General features: G+C 39.8%; 1 protein-coding gene across 1 annotated transcript in view; it reads left to right on the top strand.

Annotated features, from left to right (window-relative positions):
- Window positions 1-11,383: 11,383 nt before the first annotated feature.
- The window catches only part of CLDN10 (claudin 10), an 87,665-nt gene continuing 81,224 nt past the window's right edge, over window positions 11,384-17,824 (top strand). Inside the window, exon 1 of the mRNA XM_067536857.1 lies at window positions 11,384-11,681. Coding sequence (XP_067392958.1) covers window positions 11,468-11,681 — 214 coding nt within the window. The 5' untranslated portion in view covers window positions 11,384-11,467. The remainder of the gene's footprint in view (window positions 11,682-17,824) is intronic.

Genomic DNA, 17,824 nt, shown 5'->3' with positions numbered 1-17,824 from the left:
ATTAGGACAGTATCACCTTCTTAACAGCCTAATATTACATTGTCTTGAAATAGTTTGAGGAATGTGAAGATATGACCACCTGCTACTTAGCTTATGTTTGCTGTCTCTCCTAATATGTCTGCTACTGCTTAGCCCAAGAACTAGGCCCAAGCTTAGCCAAAAAAACAAGGCCTCAGACCTTACAGGAGGAGGAGGGGAGGAAAAGGAGGTAGAGGTTGTTGGCAAACTGTAGTAGCAGGCCATACAAAAAATACTATGGACAGCTCCGCTTCTACTTTAAGAGTAGAAACACCTGCTGCTTGAGCTAAAGAAAAAACTCGATTAGTTGTTGGTCATATAGGGCTCATTGTAAACAGATGAGCAGCTGTGATTGTTTCTAGTAGAAGGGATGGGGCACGTGCACAGTAGCCACTTCACTAGGATAGTCTGAAAAATTAGCCCTCTACAAAAGTAAATACTGATTAAACTGTTGACTAAATTAGAGTTAGAGTAGGGATGAATCTAATCCATGTTATGCAACATTTATTTCTAAAGCTTTGTCTAGTGCACTGATGGGGCTGTCAGAGTTCAAGTTCAGCAAATCATTTTGAGTTTGGTACCCCAATTTGTCCTCTCCTACTGTCTAATCTGACCCAGGCTGTTTACTAACAAAGGACAGTCCTAACTCTGCAAAAGCTAGCTCTCCTGAATCATGCGGATACATGCACAGAGAAAACATAGATTCCGTGTCCTGGGAGCCCTCGTTATGTGAAAATAGGTAGCTCTAACTGACTTCAAATCTCACTAGCACAGGATGATCCCCAAAAACCCATAAAGCATTGATTCTCTTGATTCATATTTAGTATTGTAGGGCGCGCAAGATTATTGTAACACGAGAACAGCTTAGCTTGGCAAGACTAGGCCCTAAAATTTATAAGCAGGCTTTATGAGTACTAACAGGCCCCTTATGGGCCAGGCTCAGAAATACCCTCTGGAAAGCTCTGAGAGGATAAGAGGAACTACCTGGATAGGAGGAACTACCTGCCTGGGTCTGGAAAGACCCTGGGCAGTATCAGCAGTATACATCTAACCGCAGAGCCAGTTTTAGACCAGCTAATGGTCAGCTTCTGCTATGAAATAATTAAATAATGAAAGTTATTAGGGTAGTCCCTAACTAACTGCCAATAGACTAATAGAAAACAAGTATTAAGGCCCAATCCCTAAGTGGATTGAGATACACGTCACCTATTATTAGGTGAAGCTTATTGCAGGATTTAGGGGAAAGAGGCATATTAGAGACCCCCGCGAGCTACCCGGCCTGAGGCTCTCCGTGGATCCATCGAGGCACTAGCGGATGCCCCGGGTGGATCAGTTCCCTGGTTGCAACTCGCTTCATAGGGTGAATGATGGGCCTCCTCACCCTCGTGCTGGTAAGCGCTTTCTTCCCCGCATAGAAGGCTTGGGGCGTAGTCGCAATACCTTGCGTCTTGTAATCCCCAAGGGCCCCCTGGCAATCCTTGTGGTAAGCATCCTTATTGTATCCCTAACCGCTTGGGCAATAGTGATTTGGCTACTATGCAAAGTCTGTAAAGATCAGTAACTCTTATAACTGAAAGGTTGCTTAAATAAAATGAACTGCTGTTTGGGCACTTTTTTGTCCGACTGTTCCTTCTCGTCACTGAGATCTAAAAATACGAGCCCTCCGTTTCGGCGGAGCGCCAGTATATGACCAATACTAGTGCAATATGTATTAGTTGATATTCAATCTAATAATACACTAGCATATTCTTCCCTTCCCTGGTCAGAATGAAATGTAATCTTCATACTGTATATGAATTTAAGAGCATCTTTCTGTGGATGGGACCATGCTCAGGGGATGAATCAGGGTTGCGTATGAGACTGTCCTCTGTAGGACCCCTCCATTAGGTGTTGCAGCAGTTGGAAGGTAAGTACTATTTTCAGGTACTGGGATTGGAAAGTATGTAGTGAATGAGGTAGAGGACTGCAGAAAGAGAAAGGATGGTCCCATGATTAAGGTAGCTAATGTCACCCTGGAGAACTGGATTCTATCCTTGCCTCTGCCACAGGGTTCCTGTGTAATGCTGGACAAGTCACTTAAGCCACATTTTTCACAGATAGTCACTAATAGTGTGTTCAACATTTCCTGGGTACCCAACTTGAGACCCTGGGATCTGATTTGCAGAAGGGCTGAGCGCTAAGATGCAGCTGAAGTCACCAGAAGCTGTGCTTTGAACATATAAAGTGCTATATAGTGCTAAGTACTCTGATAAATCAGGTGTTAGGTCTCTCATATTGGGAACCCAAAGTTACTGGATACTTTTGTCCTTTTTCTCTCTGTGCCTCATTTACCCAGCTGTCAACTGGGAATAATAACGCCACCTCACTTTTCAGTGGTGTCATGAAGATAAATACATTACCATTTGTGAATCCCTCAGATACTGTAGTGATGAGTGTCCTAGAAAAGCTCATGAGGAAATTAATAATTCTGTTTTCAGAGCAGAGTTGAATAGTGTTCAACAAATAAGGCCTGGGACAATAAGGATAAAATAAAATATTGAACAGCTGTTCATTCAGTGAGTATTGTCTTTCTTGGGCACTGATTAAGGCAGGGGTTGTCTGGAAAGGATAGTATGTGACCATGTAATTAGAGCATGCAGGCATTATGGTAGTCTAAGGAGACTGAAGTCAGGCATTTCCTAACTTCTGGGAGCTTGACTTTGCAATGTTCACATTCTTTAACCAGTTACTTTGGTTGTGATTACTGTATGTATGTTTCCCCTTTTCTTCCATAAAGATACAGGGCCAGTTTCGCACTACAATTTACTCTTTCTCCACTAAATTACCTGCAATGCAGCAACTAGGTACGTGATTGCGTAAGCCATGCACACAAGGCGGCGTTAATATTTTCTCATGGGCAGCCAACATCACCTAACCAGTAATGCAAATTACCATATAATGCCACATCAGTTTCTACCTCCCCAGTCTAGCCTCAATGGTGATGTAAACTATGAATGTACAGTGTTAGTGGGGTTGAGGTCCACTGGGATTGATGGGGTATAAAAGGATTATGGAAAGTTGCATTAATAGTATCATCAACCCTGCCCAATTTAGTATAACCTGCAAATTACATTATCATGTTGTTACTCTCTCTTTGTAAAGGCCTGGGCCATCCCCGCGCACCCCGTACAGATTCATCCCATATTGATTTCCCCCAATTAGGGTGCCAATAGCTTCACTTTAACAGCCCAGGGCAAGTAAAAGCCAACACACACTAACACATTAATAAAGGTTTCTGCACAAGAGCCATTGCAATAAACAGTTTATAAGATCCTCACTTCAGACCCTGGTTCAGAACTCCCAATTTAAAGTCCTCAAAACAAAGCCTGTGGTGTCACTGGTCACCTAGAGCCCAAAAAGAAAAAACAACTATTACCAGCTGCAGTCTGCATGGCTTCAGCTCCTCCCTCTTTCTCAGCTTCTTGTTGCTGTTTAAACAGCTCAAGTACAGGGTGGGCTGGGGCCTCCTTGATTATCGCAGGCTCCAGCCTGTCCCTTAAAGGGGTAGTACACTCCTTCACAAAGGTAGAGAACATTAACGAAGATGTCAGGTAAGACCCGACCTCTTTTATCCAGTTGATTTTCCACATAACTGTATTCCTATCCAAAACAATATGAATTATTTTAATCTAGGATTTAATAGGACACACTATGGTATGTTTTACTAGGTCAATGTATTTCATTTAGTTTATTCTCTTCATCCACTCATTTTGTGATTCTACCAAAATAAGAAACCTAGATGGTTTGGCAAGATTTATTCTTTATAAACTTTGCACTACTTAATGCTTCATGGGGCTTCAATCCAGCAAAGGTTTATCACTTACCTTTAAGCATGTGCATAGTCCCACTCTCTTCCTTAACATACAGGATAAAAGCAATTAAAAGGTATGTAGATATCAAAAATACACACCAGCCACTAAAACTTTTCTAGACTCTTTCTCCTTTTTTGTGCTACCTATCCATACTCAAAAATAGCAAAACCTTTCAACATACTTTAACAGATCTCTACACCAGTGGTTATCAACCTTTTTGGCTCGAGGGCCACAGATATCATTGTTACAACTCTGAAGAGCCACCAGTCTCTGCCAACAGCCCTCCCCCTGTCCCCTTACTGCAGCCAGACAGAAGGAGTTCACACTGATCTCCCGTGCCCCTGACTGCAGCAGGGAAACCGCTCACGTCCTGTAGCCTCATGCACTCCCCCTGGGTCCCTAGGCAGTGGCTCCATTCTGCAGGACGGGAGACGGGGGGATGGGAGATCAGTGCCGTTCCCCCCCATCTGGCTCAAGCAGGGACACCAGCACCTAGGGACTAAGGCGGAGTGCTTTGCCATGCTCCCTGCTACAGCCAGGGGGAGGGGAGCGCTGATCTCCCGTCCCCTTGGCTGCAACAAGGAGACTGCACCAGTCTTTTAGCCATGCAGCAACATGCTCCACCTGGGTCTTCTGCAGCCAGTGGGAGGGGAGTGGTGGGCCACTTGGAAAGCCCCCGTGGGCCACTTTTGGTCTCTGGGCCACAGGTTGGAAACCACTGCTCTACACTGTTCTGTGTTGAAATACAAAATATCCATCATCTGATCCCATAGGAAATGTCCAGAAGTAAACATAGCATCCAGGTGACAAAAATCTTTGAAAAAACTCACTATGGACAGAGCTCGACTCCCACTGAAATTTGTGAATTGCAACACTCCCACTTCATTGACCACAGGATCAGACCTCACGCAGCTCTTTCTCAAAGAGGGCTTCATCATGAAAGATGTTGAGCATCCTGAGCTCTTCTAGGGCTTCAGTGTACACAGCACATTATAGGATCAGGCCAAGATTCTGGAAATCCTTGTTTGTAATCACATCCGAATCTTAATATTCCCAGGAGATAGCATTCCATAGCAGGGGAAGAATTCCAGAGCTTTCTTTTAAGATAGACAGTTTATTACATGCACAATTTTCAAGCATCTCTTATCTGTCTGCCCGTGCTAAAGACATAAAATTAGCATTAGTCAGCCAGAGGTAATTACTACACTAGATAACCCAAAGAGGAACAAAAATAATAGGAAAACTGCAGCTTTAAGGAAAAGTAAACCATATAGCTCCGAAGACTTAAATGGAGCTAAGACAACACCAGTGTATGATATACCCCCAAAGATAGGTTATAGACTATGAGCCAGATTCACAAAGATACTTAGGCACTCAAGTCCACTATCTAGGCACTAATGATATTTTCAAAGCCATTCCTCAGCTACCACCCAACCCTGCAGGCACCTAAGTCTCCACCGGTGGGCATGCACACAACTGACAAAGTCCTGATGTTGTCCCACAGCTAATGAGCTGCTTGGAGCCCTAGCACAAGCCCCAGCACAGGAATATATTTCCCCACTGATCTGACCGGGGGTGGGGGCGATTCTGTAGGCATTCTCTAAGCACACCTAAGGGATTGGGCCCTGCATAAAAGATGGAGGTGGGGCAGGAGTATGTCCCTGAAGAGCCAATAGCCTGGTGGTTAGGGCACTCAGCTGGGATGTGGGTTCAAGTCCCTGCTCCAAAACAGGCAGAGAGGGATTTTTCACAAGAAGGGGCTGACATGACTTTGGTGCCTAACTCCAGGGGAGGATTTATGGCTGGGAATGTGTGTATCTCTGGCCCATCAGTTAGATGCCTAAGGTCCAAATCAGTGAGAGTTAGGCACCGAAGTGCCTTTGAGAATTTGAACCTTAAACCCCATCCCTGTCACCTGTACTTTATTCATGGATAACTTAGGTGGCTCTCTGCTCAGCTTGCTGGCTTCTGAGAATCCCTTTTTTTGGCATCTAACTCTCTCTATGCATTGTCTGGGGATGCTGGGCTCCCAACTCAGGGCTGAGAATTCCACTAGGCAGCAGGGCACATAGGGGTCTAGCAGTGTAACACCTACATTCTTTTGTGAATCTGGCTCTATGCACAGAGAGATCCTCAGAGCACATGTACCTTGGCTGAAAGTGGTGGAAAGACAAGCAAATCCACACTTCAAACGATGCTTTCCTCCTGCTGTCCTGATGGAGATTTTACAAACTCACTTAACTGAGCAGGTGAGAATTCAATATTCTTACTAATTTAATCACATTAGCTACCCTTCACCGTAAACATGCACGTCTTCCATTGCATCCAAGATATACTGGGAACTTAAGAAGATTATAAATCATGAACTAGGAGTCAGACTGTTGGGAATATGCCAGGTAAGAATGTTTTCTTTTAAGAATGAACTAGTTGACTTAAAGTAGAGGGGAACAATTACAAATAACAAAAAGAAACTTTAGACCAAACAACGCTTCTTTGCAAAGAGTATATCTTATGTTTTTGTGGAGTTTTCTGAACTGTACCGACTATTAATATGAAAAAGGAGATTGTAGTGACATCTGGTTATAGCTATGTAAACTGAAATGCCTTCTTCCTTCTGTGCCCACTCTAAATCTCCTTAAAGCCACATTAGAGAAATATTGGCATGTGTGTGCAAAATACTAATGGCATTAGTGCAGCATTATCAAGAGTGTTGTATAATAATCAGTCTGAAAATATTTTTACTTAGTCACTTTCTGATCTCTCTGAGTTGGTGCCTGCGCTGTATGCCAGGGAGCAGAAGATCAGAATTGTTAAAAGGCCACAGGCTATGACAGAAAGCAAGTGATGGCTAAAAGATCTGACAGTGCCAGGAGGATATGGAACTCTGGGAAAAATCATTCCTGGCAGTAAGAGCAAAAAGAAATAAGCTCCCTGATTTGATAGGGCTGGACACAGAGCTTTTTCAGTGAGGGATCCTCAGTTGCAGAATACATTTTCTGCTTTCTCTTCTCAAAGCCTCAATTTGTTGAATTTCATGTTATGCTGCAAGGTCCAGTTATTTTCCTCCTGGGCTTTTCCTAAACGGGAAGGAAAGAAGAGGAAAGGCACTAGTGGGAGAGTTCTGGTTTTGGAGACCTCCAGGAGGTCTGAGAGATCTCAGTTATTTAGACAATGGTTGTATAACATTGAATTTTTGTGCGCTTGAGCCCAGAGCATGATTTGGGTATATTTAAAAAAAAACCCTAAACAAATATAAAAAATTAAGTTAAATTGTGTCCAATAACATGCAAGTCCAACTCCACATGGCATCAAGTATACTTAAAACTATTATCTGAGAGATTGGTTTGGTTCTTGACGATTTTATTTATGTGTTTAAAGAATGCTAGAATGAATGCATAATCAAAGCAGAATGAAGACATGTATGCATTTAAAAATAGATTAAAATGTAAGCTTTGCTTGACTGGCCCAGTCTGTGGACACCTTTGTTACATAATGAGTTGATTTAATCAGTATGTCCTCAGGCCCATTTCAAGGGTGCCTAGTCATATTTCTTAAATTCTTTTTTTAAAAACATGAACAAGGATAGTTAAAAAAAATCTAAAAATAACCCTCAAGATTAAATTACCTGCTTGTTCTTTACCAGTATCTGTGCCACACAGAACACTGTATGGTATTAAGACTCACTTATATAGTGCCATACATTTACAGAGCACTTCAAAAAACAAAAAAGGTATGATGGTAACAATAAAACAGTTGGTATCTAATAAATGGTTGGAAAATGCATATGGGTTGTTTTTATATTTTATTAAATGTATCTGTGAATAATGTGATAACATTTAACAACTATAGTGATGAGTAATTAGTTGCATAGTGGATTTTTTTAATGTACTCATCATTTAACAATCCTAATATAGTTAATTTGATTTTATCATGTTTAGACATGATCACCGGTGTAGTCAGTTTTATCTGAATTTAGCCATTTTTGCATGAAATATTGTTTTAATCCACCCTGGCAAACTACTACAGCAAAAATATCAGAGTCAATAGTAAATTCGTATTGAACTCTTCATTTTAAGTTAAAGAGATTAATATATATCAATATACAAAATATGAAAGTGAGGCTATTACTTGCCAATATAAACTATAATAACTTTCTGAAAAAAACTTCAATTGCCAACTATATTTTAGGAATTGGCACATGCCTTTATAAGAGCATGCCTGTAGCAATAGTGATATTTCTAGTTGTTCACATGATTTTCAATGAAGTTCCATAGGATTATATATTTCATGTGATTAATGATTTGCAACGTGACATTTTAGGTCAATCATGTAATACAATCCTCTGCTATTTCCTTTTCTTCCCTTTTTGTTTGGAAATTCAATAAGCTATTAGGACAAAGTTCTTTTCCACCAGTTAAGTGTGTTCAGTTACAAAGAAGACAAACCTCAGCATTTTCAAAGATGTTAACTTTTAACTCTGCCTTGAACTTCTTAAAATGACTGATTAACTTTTTCCTCCAAGTTTAGCTTCAGAAATGAAGGCCCAAAACAGGATTGTTTATTTCTTATCACTTCCCACAAACACTTAATATAGGACACAGTCCTTATTAGCAGGAACTCAATGAAATTATTCACCACAGGGTAAAATTTACCACTAAGCAAAGGACCTGCATAAAAGCCTCTGAACCACTTAAGTCCCACTTAAGCCCTTAGAATGCAGTTTGAGGTTTAATTGGTGGATAAGACTTGTGCAGGCCTGCAGTCAATTTCAGTCAGTCAGTGAGCACTACACTCAGCAGAAAGGGCTAGATCCATAAAGATTACTTAGGCAGCACCTAATCCCGAGGCATCCTGGCACCAAGAGGAATCCAGAGCCCTGAGTTAGGCACCCAGGGTTCCCTTACAGTGCATGACACCTAAGGAAGTGTCCTCAGAAGCCAGTCAGCTGAGCAGGGAGCCACCTACACTACCCAGGAGTGAAATACAGAGGAAAGGGGCAGGATGTATTTAGATGTCTAACTCCCACTGAGCTGGCCCTCTAGGTGTCTGACTGACATGCCTGAGGGAGGTGCTTCCCTCTGCTCAGGGTTGCAGGGGAAGGCTCCTGGCTGACAGGCACCTAAGCCAGGCCAGCTGCTGAGACGGCCCATGCCCTAGCAGGCAAAACCCAGACCTTTCTCATGAAAAGCTAGCGAAAGCCCCAATTATAGCCAATAATCCAGTGGTCAGGACACTCCCCTGGAAAGGAGGGGACCTGGTTTCAAGTCCCCACTCTGCCTGTTTTGGAGCAGAGACTTGAATTCATATCTCCCATGACCCTGGTGAATGCCCAAGCCACCAGGTTACTGGGTATTCTAGGGTGGGCTGTCATTCTCTCCTGTTGGAGCTGTTCTACTTTATATAAATAATTAAACATTCAAGAGAGAGAATGACTCTAGTACAGTGGTTAGGGCACTCAGGTGGGATGTCAGAGAGACAGAAAGAGACCTACCCAAAAACACCCAATAGTCTAGTGGGTTAAGGCAGTCACCTGACCTGGAAGATGTGGCTAAAAGTCCCTGCTCCAAATCAGGCAGAGTAGGGATTTGAATATGGGCCACCTACATTCATAGATTCTCAGGCCAAAAGGGACTGTTATGATCATCTAGTCTGATCCCTTGTACAACACAGGCCATAGGACTTCCTCAAAATTATTCTGGTTTGAACTAGAGCAGATCTTTTAGAAAAACATCCAATCTTGACTTAAAAATTGTCAGTGCTGGAGAATCCACCACAACCCTTGGGAATATTGTTCTAATGGTTAATTACTCTCACTGTTACAATTTTATGGCTTATATCCAGTCTGAGTTTGTCTGGCTTCAACTTCTAGCCATTGGATTGTGCTATACCTTTCTCTGCTACACTGAAGAGCCCATTATTAAATATTTGTTCTCCATATAGGTACTTATAGATACATCCCGGTGAGTGCCCTAACCAGTAGACCATCAGATACACACACTTAGCCCCAGCTCTCTTTTGTGACATATATCAAATTTTAGATGTGCTTTGAGAATGTCTATGGGATTAGACCCCGGTGAAGAGAGAAGTGAGGGCACATCTAGTTTAAGAATCCCTCTCTGGGCCCTTAGGGCTTTAGCAAAGCCTCTAAGCAGTTGTTAGCAGTTGTACACTTATAGACTTGGGCACCTCTGGGGTTAGGTAGCAGCTAAGCAGTGATTTCAAGAATGTCAATATTGCGCAAATGGTGGATTTAGTCACCTAAAGAGGCATTTAGACACAATACCTTTGTGGATCTGGCCCTAAGTGTTTACAGGACTGGGTTCCAGTAAATTGTCATCTGGCTGTGAAAAGGGATAGTAAGTTATTCTTCGTTGTTTTAAGTTCAGCTTAGTTATAAACAATAAATGCAAAATCTCTTACTCATGTGATAACTTGTTAGATAAGTATGGAAATTAGTGAGGCAGCACCTGTACTTTTCGAATCTGACTTCTTTACTGAAGAATGGACAACCATTACTGTAAAATAGCTCATTGATTTGGGGGAAAAAAACAACATTTAAGATCCTGAAGATACATCTTCACTGGTTCTCTCTAGCCCCTGCATGGATCTATATAGCCTCTAAGAAAAGGGAAAATCCTAATAATTTTATATGGCCTGGGTACATCAATAACATAATATTTATCCTTGGAGACCTATTCAGAGATGGCATATTTAAATATACTCCTCTGTTCCATTAGCATTCTAATGGAAAAGAATATGCATACTTTTAAAGGTATACTTATCTTATGGCACATAACCTATTACTGTATTATCTGACGTTGAGGAGGAATTGGATTCTTCCTGTTTAAATTCAATCATCCTCATTGTTAGAACAATCTGTTACAGGATGTCATTTTAGTGTTCAATGGCAATGTCTGTCTTCTCTTTAAAAGTAGGTATATTAATAAATACTTTTCATTTGTACTTGGAGTCTGGCAGATGAATCTATTCATTAATCAAGAAGGAATCCATTCTTGGAGTTTAATTCTGTATACAGATTTTTTATCTTCCAAAACAAAGGCACAAAAACAGTGCCTACACCGCAGACTCTATAGTCTTAGACAGAGCTACCATTTAACTACTGCTGCCAAGTGAATTTATTTCAGACTCTTTTAAAATGTATTTTTCAAACAATATTTGATCCTTTTAAAAATGTTTTGCTACATCTCCTAAACAGTACTGTACAATTTGGACTCTGCACTTTTTTCCAGTTAGCTAAAAATTAAGCATTAACTGGAATACCAGAAATGAGAAAAATATGAAAAAAATGAAGTTAATTTTTAGGATTAAAATTAATTCATTGATTTGTAACATCTATCACTAATTACCTACAAGAAAAAAATCACACTGTTTGTTTCTTTCTAAAAGTCTATGGTGCCTGGGTCTTTAAATCAAGCAAGCATGAAAAGTGTCTTGCACCAATATTAACTTTCTGTAACACTTGGTCAAGTGTAATTTGCTTGTGTTGTACCAATTGCTTACTCAGGTGACTGAAGTACTCTCCTCATACCACTCAACGACATTACTAATTGTCCAGGATATAGTGAAAGTCAAGCAGCATGTTAGAGATACAGATTTTAGCTTTTATATTTTGTTTTGGTGGTATAGGAGCTGTTATTGCTGCCACTACATCAAATGAGTGGAAAGTAACTAGCAAAGCATCATCAGTTATCACTGCAACTTGGGTTTTCCAGGGTCTTTGGATGAACTGTGCAGGAAATGCACTGGGTGCTTTTCATTGCAGACCTCATTTTACCCTCTTCAAACTAGAAGGTGAGTAAAGTTAATTTTACTAGAATTAAGACAGCGCATAAAGAACTAAATCAGTACAGAATGACTAAGTAACATTTACAAATAACTAAGAATTTCAATATGTAAGCCTAAGGAGGAAGAGAATGATTTTGGTTTGTACAATGGGGTATAACTAGAAACAATGATATGAATTTATCAAAAGGAAAATGTGGGCTGAATATTGGAAATAACTTCTTGACAGTGATATACATTCATCTCCTGAGAAAAGACATTTAAAAAAAAAAAAAGAGCTCTGGCTTGGTAACAAACTTCTGTTGGCAAGGAGGTGGTCTAGATTACCTAACAGAAATTAGAGATGGAAGAGGTCTATGTGAAACTAAATATATTGCTAGCAGAAGAGGGTAAGCTATAATGACAGGATCTGTGACACTTACCAGCACTTCTTAAAATAATTAGGGGCAAAATCCAATGAAGCACTTGCGTACATGCTTCACTATAAGCACACATGTAATGGAACTACTGACATGCTTAGAGCCAAGCCTCTATGTATGTGTTTGCAAGATTGGCGGCTTATATTTTACCTTTTAAGTTATAAAGCATGATATTGCAGAGTGAGTGAGTGAGTGATGTATTGTAAGTCATCTATTGATTTGTAAAAAGGCAAATGTGAGCTGCTCAACTACTGAGTGAAGGGTTGTTTTTTTTTTTTGCGTGTATAGAGCAACATATGGAGAAATATTTTATTGAAAATAAATATAGTCCTTTCTTGAATTTGCATAGTAGCACCACTCAGCTACTAGCAACGATGCCCCTTCTTTCCCATGAGGATAAGGGCAAAGGAACTTGCTGAAGCTGGGCTCTCCTGCATGACTGGGGCAAATGAAATCGGTGAAGTCGGCCCACCATAATCCAGCGTGAGTCGGGGATGGTACTATAAAAAGAACACCACTAGTCATTTCATAGAGCCAGGGAAGAATTCCAGGCCAGAGCCAACCTTGCAAACCCCTCTGTGAGAGCTGAAATACACTAGTAGGAGGCCCAAGTGGCCTGTGGGTCATACAAGCCAATTCCTGGTCCTATTGAAGTCAGCAGAAGTTTTGTTGTAGACCTCAGTGGAACCAACATTTGGCCCATTGTGAGAATCTATGAATTTATACACTACAGTAGGTATCTACTTTACCTGCAGAGTACTTACCTGCTTTGAATCCATAAAGGTAAAGTTGATTGTCAAAATGACATTGTGATGATAATGAAATCATGGGCTTGAAGATGCAGCCCTGGTGTAGGCAAAGCTCCCAGGAAGATCAATGGAACATTTATATCTCAAAAAATCGTGTACTCATTATCTGCATCAGTGAGAAACCTTTTACATATGTTACAATATAGCTAAAATTAATCAAAGATGGAAAAATCTATAGAAAATCAAGTGTACTATCTAGAAATCTGTTCTCTTCATTTTGAATAATTGTTTATGGATTGTAATGCTTATTTTTTCTTGAGGTTTTTTTTTTTAAAAAGCAACATTTTCCTTTAAGGAGTATATGTTAAATTTGTCCCTTAAGTACTTCAGTAACTATAAACCTTCATTATTATAATAATTGTTAGGAAAGTTATTTTCAATATAATCAATCTCATTTGTAACTTAAAATTTTACTATTTTGAATAATTTAATCAGTGACTGACTACAACTGGCATAATAATAAATATGTTATGAATATGTATATTTTTTAACAATGTACAAATCCCAATAAGCTTTTGCTTATTAGTAGTTTATAATAATACGGATATGAAACTAACAGCTTTGAGCAACATGTTCTTATTAAAATGAAATGGCAGCAATATGTTGAACTGACATTTAGGAAATCTAATTTTAATCAGCCAGTGCAAGCACCTCCAAGGTGTAGTATTACATGCAGAGGAAAGTAGATATGAAAAAAATAACAATGCATTTTGTTCTGTAAAAGTACTTAACACAATATTATGATACTCTGAAGAAAACAAGAAATCTGCTGGAAGAGCTTTGCACATAGTGCTACATTGTAAGATATTAATCCACTATTATTTCAAAAGTAACAAAAATTGCCAGTGTGTCTTCCAACGCCCCAGTGCATCATCATTATTAACATATTGACTGTAGGCAGGGATGGGGAAATAGCTTTACTATTACTCACTTATTTTATAGCATTTATTTGCAATTTGTTATAGCATACAATACGAAACTGGTGAAGCAACCTCTTCAGTTCTTTATTAATCTTTAGACAGCTAGGTGGGTGTCTAGGAAGAAACAATGAGTTCTAGTCCTAGCTCTTCCACTTACTAGTATTAATAAACTTCATGGTCTTATTTAAAAGCAATGTGTCTTCTTCCTAACTTAGAAGGCAGGCAAGTATCTTTCCCCTCATTTTACAGATGGTATAACTGAGAGGTTCCAGGGCTGGAAATTGAATCAGCTCTGTAGTATAGCAGACCCAATGCTCATTCACAGCTATGTTGTCCTTTAGAATAGAAGTACCAGACATATGTGTTTGGCAGCGATATCAGTAGCCACTATGTTACCCTTCACTCCTGAGCCAAGGATAGAACCCAGGAATCCTGACTCCCAGCATTTCACTAGTAAACAGGTGTTGAAGCCATTGAAATACTGTGTCACGGCTGCTTCTTGTGGCTGGTTTACCTAGAGGATAATAGCCTCCAACTTCTAACAGGTGCTCTATTAGCTCAAGAGGTAGAAGTATGTGCAACTCATATAAAGATTCTGGGTCCATAACTTGTACTCATTTTGGTTTAAATATTAGTTATTAATAAAAAACTATGTTTAAAAAATATTAAGGTTGCAAAGTCAAGCACACAAAACCTGAATTCAGCCCCATTGTGTGAATGGGTTAGTCTAATTATACAATCACATGCTTTCTGTTCTACAGGACTCCTACTTCACTCTGTGCACAGGATGGACAATGAATGAGGCAGAGGGTTGCCTCTCTGCAACTCTGTTGGAGTTTTAACTTCTAGTCCCTAATTTTCAAAAGAGTGAATCATGCAGATTTAGCTCGTTCAAACCTATGGATTTCAACAGCATAATCCACATATACCTTAAAATTAAGTGCAGTTATTCTTCTCAACTTGGAGGCTTGTTGATATTTTCCCCACATGCTTCCATTTTTTAAAATATTCCATGTTGCTCTACAGAACTCAGTGACAGAACTCACCAACGTGCATACTTGTTGATATTTTCATATTCAAGGGAGATCAACTAAAATGTGGTATCTTATTTAAGATGAGGCTATTCTTCTACAGTGGCAATCAGATACAACACATCTAAAATTTATAGTTGGTTATACCGTACACGTGTTCGAAGTGGTGAATACTGAGTCATATTTCCAAAGGAAATATGAACTTAGGAGTTTTGTTTTTCCTTTCCCAGATGGAGATGTTCCAACATGCTCTGTTTTTGTAGGCCGCCTTTTCTTTCTCCAAAAATGAAATTATAATAATAAGACAGAATGAAAACTACTTCTACTGATATCAATACCCTGTATACAGCAGAGATAGGAGACCAAGCCACATACCAAGAAATAGTGAAAAGTGACTCACTGACCACATTTTAACACGTTAGTTAATTGACCTACCAGCCAGATTCATCATTCAGAGGGACATAAACACCTCCTCGGCTGCAAGGCTGGCCATAAGCACAAGCAAAAAAAAGAGTTGTTTGGGGCCCGGCCTCCAGGACAAGTGTTGCAATGCACGAGGCAGTTCTGTTTTAAATTCTAGAAGTGGCATAAGGTTGGGGAAGAAACAGTTTAATTAATTAAACGAACAACATACATACCCCACTACCTAGTTCTGATATAGTGGTTTTCATCCAGAGATCTCAAAGTGCATTACAAAGGAGGTAAGCACTATTACTGACAGCAAGTTCAGAGGAAGACACAATTTATGGTCTAACTTTATCTCCTTCCAGCATTTTTGGGCTCCACAAAACAGAAGGCTGGCCCTGCTCTGTAGCTATTAAATAGCCTCTCATATCCTGATTACATAATATTTTCTCTAATGCCCCAGTTGCTTGCATTTAATCTTCACAGAAATTAATGATCTTAAAGTTAAGTATCTTCCTTTGTGATTTGACAATAAAAGGAATGTGTTCTGGATCTGCTAGCCAGGCAACAGTGGTATAACACACCTCCTCTTTAAAGTAACATCTCTGGATTACACTTTACCACATGGAGATGGATACTCATATCTATATGAAGGGGGGTCTAGCTGAGGGATAAAAAGTAGTGGTCTTCCAAACGCTGCCTACAAAATAAACTACAAAACTACAAGAAACCAGAATGAGACACCACTCACAGTAGATGGTGCAGGTTTTCAAAATATGATTGTGTGCACTCCACTTTGTAGAGCTGGGCAAAAAATATTTCAACAAAAAGTAAATTCACCCCCTCTCCCCCCAAAAAAATGCATTTGTCTGTGAACAGTTTCAGCTGGTTAAAAAAAAAAGTAAAAAAATTGAAACAGTTTGTTTTAGCCATTTCAAAAGGAAACTTTGGACTTTTCATTTTTGAAACAACGTTTATTTTCAAAATTTAGCTAATAAGAAATGAAAGCCACTCAAAACCAACCTGAAATAAAACACCAAAAAAGTTGTTTTGGGTCAAACAAAATGTTTCATTTGACCCAAAATTAATTTTTTTGGTTTTTCATTTCAGCAAGCAAGCAAACAAAAACAAAACACTCCATTTTGGTTTGCACAGAATAATCACTTATTGGTTCAGTTCTACTATTGGGTGCCTTGGGCGTGACTGTTTCTCAGTGTGGTTTGGAAGGTCACAAAGCCCAGCCATTCCACATGGCTGCCCTGTGGTCCTTCTTGCAACATAGTTATTCTTCCTTTGGCTGCCTCTTCCCCATCTGTGCAGCAGCAGCTTCAAAGGGCATGAGGAGGCAGACAACTAGAGCCCTGCAAATCTGCTGATATCCGCTTTACATCTATGGATATCGCGGACCATGTTTGCAGACTGTGAATCTGGTGTGGATACAAATTTTGTATCCATGCTGGGCTCTACAGATCAGTGATTCTCAACCTTCCCAGACTACTGTACTCCTGTCAGGAGTCTGATTTGTCTTGCATACCCCGAAGTACCTTACTTAAAAACTACTTGCTTACAAAATCAGACATAAAAATACAAAAGTGTCACAGAACACTGGTACTGAGAAATTGCTGACTCATTTTTACTATATAATCAATAATATAAACTGATAAAACAACAAATAAATGACAAATAAAATAAATTGATTGGAATATAAATATTGTACTTACATTTCAGTGTAACACTTGAGCCTGTTTTTTACTTGTGAGCCGTGTCTGAAGCCTGAGCCCCTGGCAGCAGGGCTGAATTTAGCTTCTTGGGGCCCCCCTGTAGCGTGGGGCCCTGGGCAGTTGCCTTGCTTGCCATCCCCTAATGCTGGCTCTGCACTTGCGACCCCCCCTAAATCTGTCCTGTGACCCCAATGTGGGCTGCAACCCCAGGTTGAAAAACACTGATCTAGATGAGTTGATGCACTCCCTGAAAGACCTCTGAGTATCCCCAGGGGTACATGTACCCCTGATTGAGAACCACTGCTACAGATAACACTGTCTGGAATAGCATTATCTCCCACTCAGCCACTCAGGTATCTAGGTGGGCTGCAGGACAGCAGACTGGAAAGAATAGATGCTCCCCTGTAAAGTCCTGCATGGGACTATTTTTTTAATCCCACCCCACAATACCCATTGCCCCCGCTCCTGTATTGTTCCTTGCATTTTTATCCCACTCCCACCTGAAAAAAAACTAAGATCCCACAAATCCCACAAGAAAAACAGATTCCTCCATGCTACTTAAAAAAAAACAAAAAAACAAAAAAAAAAACCAATTAATATGTATAGAAAGAATTCAGACACAATTTTTACCATCAAAAGATTAAACAAATCTTGCTTAAACCATGTCAAAATACTTTAACTCCTGTTATAATAAACACCAAATCTCTTTCTGTCCCTCACTTAAATAGAAGTATTAAAACCTTTATTTAAAAAAAAAAAAAAAAAAAAAAACTCGCTTTACATTGCTGAAATTCTATTTATGACAAACTGATTTAATGGTTTCCTGCAAATTCCCACACCCTGATTT

The sequence above is a fragment of the Emydura macquarii genome, unplaced genomic scaffold (genome assembly GCF_026122565.2).
Source record: "Emydura macquarii macquarii isolate MOO-44397 ecotype Brisbane River unplaced genomic scaffold, CSIRO-AGI_Emac_v2 contig_3671, whole genome shotgun sequence".
Classification (NCBI taxonomy): Eukaryota; Metazoa; Chordata; order Testudines; family Chelidae; genus Emydura; species Emydura macquarii.
Note: the sequence above shows the minus strand (reverse complement) of the source record. Positions and strands in the feature narration are given on the sequence as shown.